Below are 5938 nucleotides of genomic sequence, written 5' to 3'. Positions count from 1 at the left end.
TTTGTATGATCGTGTATGGAGAAATATATTATTTTAATTAAAAGACTTCCAACTCTGTTTCTTATGTTTTATTTATATTCTTGTAAAATTAATGTGGGATATAAAATATGGAATATATAATATATACTGTAAAAATGGATGGTACAATGAAATGAAGTATTGAATGTCTTATTGAATATATGGAATATGTCTTATTGAATATATGAAATATTGAGTGTTCAATATAAAGGATTAAATATATAAAGGCGAATACGTATTTTCAATACCTTGTGGTATTTCATCATGGTCGGAATCTGACAGACTGTAACAAATTGTCCCTCTCTTGCGTTTATTCTATTCAAACATCTTTATTATCACTTTCTTTTCTACTTCCTCTTCAAATCCATCTACTTCGACTTCATCTTCTTCACCTGCTTCTTTTCTTAATTCCTTCTTTTTCACTAAATTATTCACCTTTTTCTTCTCCTTTTTTATCGCAATCGGTCCTCTCATCCATTCTTCCATTTTAAAGAATCTTTATTTAATATCTTATGACAAAGATTTTCTAGATCAACACATATCCTTCTTCTTTTCTCCTATAGATACCTTCACCAAAATAAAATTTCGCATATTGAAAAAGGAAGCTTCCAGGGTCTTCCAAGTTTAAAAGAATTGTAAGTCCGTTTAATTCTGTTGATACTACATTATGCATGTAATATTTCTATGCATTTAATGTCCGCTCTTTTCCCTTTTATTCTTTATTCCTTTCACTCTCACTCATATTCTGCCCTTATATTTGCGTTAAATTACTTTGATTTTGAATGAAGCTGAGAACAACAGGGATTTTATATATGCTTGTAAGAAACCATATAAATTGAAGTGTAATATGTATGTTTATATGCATTTGTGTGGCGGCGTATATATTTTTGACTATATAACTCGTAACCATGTTTTAGCTCCTCCTTCGATATTGATTCCCTTCTTGAATTTTGGTTTTCCTCTTGTTCTTTGCCGTCCTTCCTTCCCCCCAATTTTCTCTTCCTCTCCCATTTCTTTAGTCAGTGTAGCTTATTTATATAATACAACCTCTGGATGTAGAACTGGAATATATAAATACTTATAATATAGTCACACATATCTTCCTCTCTGTAAAAGTCATCAGCTTGCAGCATTCGTAATTTCTAACATTTTCCTGATGCTATTTCACTGATGTTGTATTTCTAAATATTTCTTTTCTGACGTCACTACCTCCCTCGACTTCTTTCTCTTAAACTAATACTCTCTCACCACATTTGCGTATGAATGTGTATAAATGTGTATGTGTGAATGTGAATATAACTGAAACAATCATTGATAACGTGTACCTAAGTGTATGCGTGTATGACTGTATAAGTATATGTGCGGTTCTCACTAAAAGCATGTGTTTTTCTTTCAGATATGATCTCTTCCTTTAAAGTTCACTTCAACTCACTGAAATATTTGTTCTTATTTTATTTATTTTTTTTCTTCTTCTTCTTCTTCTTCTTCTTCTTCTTCTTCTCCTCCCCTCCTCCTCCTCCTCCTTCCTCTTCTTCTTCTTATTCTTCTTCTTCTTTCTCTCCTTATCCTCCTCCTCCTTCTCCTCCTTCTTCTTCTTCTTCTTCTTCTTCTTCTTCTTCTTCTTCTTCTTCTTCTTCTTCTTCTTCTTCTTCTTCTTCTTCACAATTGTCCTTTACATTTACCATGTTCATCAACTCTTCTCAAAATATGTTTCAACTACATTTTCAAATTTTGATACTTATGTTTCGTTTCATCAGTTTCCATTTCTTTAAAATTGTATGTTCTAGGAATCATTTTTTAACTGTTTTCTATATCACTATCAATTTCTGATTCTGTATTCCCTCTTTCATCTATCATTATTATCATCATAATCATCATTAAGTTTTTGTCTTTCACTGTCCCTTGTTATTCATCTGATTTTAAGATTAAAGATTAAATATTTTATCAGAAAACTTTCGTTTACTATTTCTTTTATATATGTTACAGATATCTCACTAATAATAAGATCGACAAAATCGATCGCAGAATCTTTCACAACCTTACCACTTTACAGAGATTGTAAGTTAAATTTTTGTCGTTAATATTTTATTAATGTGATATCTCTAGAAATTATATATCTTCTCTTTCTTCTCGCTCTGTTTCTCCATCTCTCCCTAACTTATTTTCGACATATTGTGTATGGGAGTATGAATTTATGTGAATATGTGTCTTTCCTTTTCTGTGTGCACGCGTGTATATTCGTGTATATTGGTGTGTGTATATGTGTTTAAGAAAATCATAATTATTAACAGTAAATTACGTTATCAAAACAATTATTTTACACTGTGTTTTAAATAATTCCCACAGACACTGATAAAGATGCCGACACATATGGTGCGAGAGACGTACTTTCATAAAGTGTTAGAAAATTTAACATGAGAAAATGAAAGAGAAAGGTTTTTACGTTAAGATCTCTGAGTTTCTGTTACATATTTTGAAGTATGAAAATGGAGTGAATATATATGTTTGCTGTGTATGAATATATGTATTCGCATACATATACACACAAACACACACATACACACACAAACACACATATACATACACACACAAACACACATATACATACACAAGCATATATATATATTAGGATTGGTATGGTTATGTAGTAAGACGCTTCGACGACACGGTTTAGATCTCAGTACCACTGTGACAAATTTGGCGCATGACTCCTGCTATAGCCTCGAGATGACCTATACTTTCTGAGTTTTGTAGACGGAAACTCAGAGGACTTTCATATTATATATATACAGAGAGAGAGAGAGAGAGAGAGAGAGAGGAAAATCTCTCATACTTCCATAAACTTCCACGATATCACACTAGCCATTGATACCCTTACCCTCTCTCTCACCACCTCCACCTTCTTTAAACCCACAGACTTCTACCTCTACTTCAACGTTCCTTCTCCCATCCTTTCAACACCAAATGGACTATTTCATTGTCTCAGTTCCTCCGCCTCCGATGCCTGTGCAGTCGGCACTAGGCTTTGAGACCCAATCCCAATATTTCCCTCTCTTCTTCATACCTCGCGGATACACATCCATCCTTGTCCAAACTGCCTTTACAGCGCTCGTACTAAATTGGTCGTACTACCTCCCTCTTTCCTTCCCACATTGATTCCCAACTTTCTCCCCCTTTCCACTCCGCCACCCTACACTTCGTCTGAAGATCCTGCAGGCCATCCGTCGCCTCCAGCTAGTTACCACCACACAAGCATACACGCCCGCCCGCCCGCACGCGATACCCATACCATTGACTACACCAGCGTAAGCACACACTCCACCACATCCCGATCTCCCTCTCATGCATACACATACACTCGCACGCACAAACACGTACATAAACTCACCCACACACTCACACATGAACGCACATATACCTCCTCGCACTCGACACTACTCCACACACGCAACACAAACACACAACGCATGCACACTTGCACATATATACACACACATACGTATACTTCGACACACTCACAGGCATAAACAAACAGTCACACCCACACATTCACATACCCTTAAGACTGCCCCTGACTCACTATTGACTCTTACATCTACATACACATGCAACCACACACACACACACACACACACACACACTGCTACACCCACTCATTCACATACCTAATACTGTCAGCTCTTTTTCCACATCATCTTTTCTTCTTTTTCCCCTTCTAATTCCATTTCTTTTACATCTACTTTGTCTTCCTCTTCTTCTCCTTTTTCTTCCTCTCCTTGTTTACTTTTGTTTAGCATCATCATCATGATTTATTTCTTCTCCTCCCCCTCTTCTTTTTGCTCCTGCTGCTGTTGTTGCTGCCACTACTACAACTGCTACTACTACTAATACTACTACTACTAAGTATTTTCCTTTGTTATCTCCGCCTTCATAATTGCCATCCTATTCTTCTTTCTCCTTTTCTTCGTCGTTATCTTTCTTCTTTTCCATAATGTCATTTTTAAGTCTCAATATTAACAATATATATTATTTATCCGAATTAGAATTGCTTATCAAATCTCTTTCATATCACGGACATCTTCATGGTTATGGTATGAGCAATATCTTCCAAGTATTATTCTGAATACCTATTGTCTTCACATCACACTTTTCTTCCAGCTTTATTCTTCTCTAATTCATATCATCCCTCTCAATTTTTGTGTGAAAGTATTTGATTGGGTTTGAATGTATGTCTGTGAAGGGATTTGTGTTTAGTATGTATGGGCGTATCTACAGCAGCGATTGATATTCTGTGCGAAAATGCTTGTGTGTATGTGCAGATATGTGACCGTACTATTTATATTCATATTTATTTTCTTCTCCCTCTTTTCTACATTGTGATTCTCGTTGCTACTTTCCTCCTCTTCCTTGTACTATGTATTTTATTCCTGCATCTTTTCTCTTCTCAATTTTCTTCTCCATCGTTCATGTTCATAATATATTTCCTCTCATCAATTAAAATTTTTCAACTGCTTTTTCCATTTCTCATGCGTCGTTTTCGTTTCATCATAATTTACTTGCACTTCTATAGATCTGTGCCACCTATGACTTTTTCCTTCACCTTCGTTATTACGTACAATTTCTCAATGTGCATCGTCTCTTTTTTCCACTTTCTCTTCACCTCATCCTGTCTTTCCCTCCTCGTGTCCTCTCAACCTGTCTTTTTTCCCTCCTCCAAATTCCCCTCCTTCCATGCTCCCCTACTTCTCTTCCCTGCCTCTTATCTAACTTCCCCTCTGCCTCCTTCCCATCTCATATTACCTCTTCCTCTATCCAAACCTCCTTCTTTTCATCATCATCATCACGTTTTTCTCCGTTATAACCCTTTTTTTCATTTGATTCTATGACAACAAATTTAATGTTTTACCAAATAATTTTCTGTACAATTTCCTTTATAATCTGGTTTATGTAACAGAAGTTTGGATCATAATAAGATCAAGAAAATCGAACGAGGAATCTTCCAAAATCTTACCAGTTTGTGGATGTTGTAAGTTCCGTTTTTGTCGATATTTTTTTTTATTAATGCAGTATAACTAGAGATTTCATATCTTCTTTTCCTCTCTGCTTTTCAAATTCCTATTCTGTCATTATATATTTGTTTGTGCGTACAAAATATACGTACGAGTGTATGTGTCTGAGTGAATAAATGTTTCGTCCATTTTATGTGAATATAAATGTTTATATATGTGTGTTACGTGTCATTTCGAGAGATATTTTACGTAGGTAATTATAAGTTTTTATTAATATTTATGGATGACCTATTCTATGAGACTCAGATTTCAAAAAGGAATTCGTTTTTCTCGAGGAAGAAATTTTCAGAACCGTTCTGAGATGAACACACCTACATAATCACATCTTCCTTCAATACTTTCTTTGTTTCTTTCTTCATCTCTTTGTTTCTTTTCCTTTCCTTTCCTTTCTTTTTCTCAATGCATTTCAACATCATCATCACGTCTTCATCAGTATTATCGTCATCATCAACATATTCATCACTAGTGTTTCTTGTCCTAATCAATAATTATTATCAACATCAACATCCAAACCGTGAGATTATTCGATGATATTGACATTAAGATGGTCATCACCATCATGCTTAAACCGTTCCGCACCATCACCGTCATTAACTTCATAATCACCATCATCACCATCTTCCTCATCATATCATCATCACCATGGTTATCATTCTCACATTCCGTCCTTCAGTTTATTCTCGACACAATTTTAATATTTTATCAGTCTTTACTTTTTCCGCTTCTCCTTTTTTCTTCCACGTCTCATTTTATTTTCCTCCTTCTTCTCCTTCTCCCCTCCTCCTTCTCCCCTCCTCCTTCTCCCCTCCTCCTTCTCCCCTCCTCCTTCTCCCCTCCTCCTTCTCCCCTCC

At 35.4% G+C, this 5938-nt stretch overlaps 1 protein-coding gene across 1 annotated transcript in view; it reads left to right on the top strand.

Annotated features, from left to right (window-relative positions):
* The window catches only part of LOC106876916 (insulin-like growth factor-binding protein complex acid labile subunit), an 88611-nt gene that overhangs the window by 28699 nt on the left and 53974 nt on the right, over positions 1–5938 (top strand). The window contains exons 10-12 of the mRNA XM_052978054.1: positions 582–653; positions 2005–2076; positions 4973–5044. Coding sequence (XP_052834014.1) covers positions 582–653; positions 2005–2076; positions 4973–5044 — 216 coding nt within the window. The remainder of the gene's footprint in view (positions 1–581; positions 654–2004; positions 2077–4972; positions 5045–5938) is intronic.

This window comes from Octopus bimaculoides, chromosome 30 (genome assembly GCF_001194135.2).
Source record: "Octopus bimaculoides isolate UCB-OBI-ISO-001 chromosome 30, ASM119413v2, whole genome shotgun sequence".
Classification (NCBI taxonomy): domain Eukaryota; kingdom Metazoa; phylum Mollusca; class Cephalopoda; order Octopoda; family Octopodidae; genus Octopus; species Octopus bimaculoides.
The sequence above is the reverse complement of the archived record's forward strand: the minus strand, read 5'-3'. Positions and strand labels throughout refer to the sequence as shown.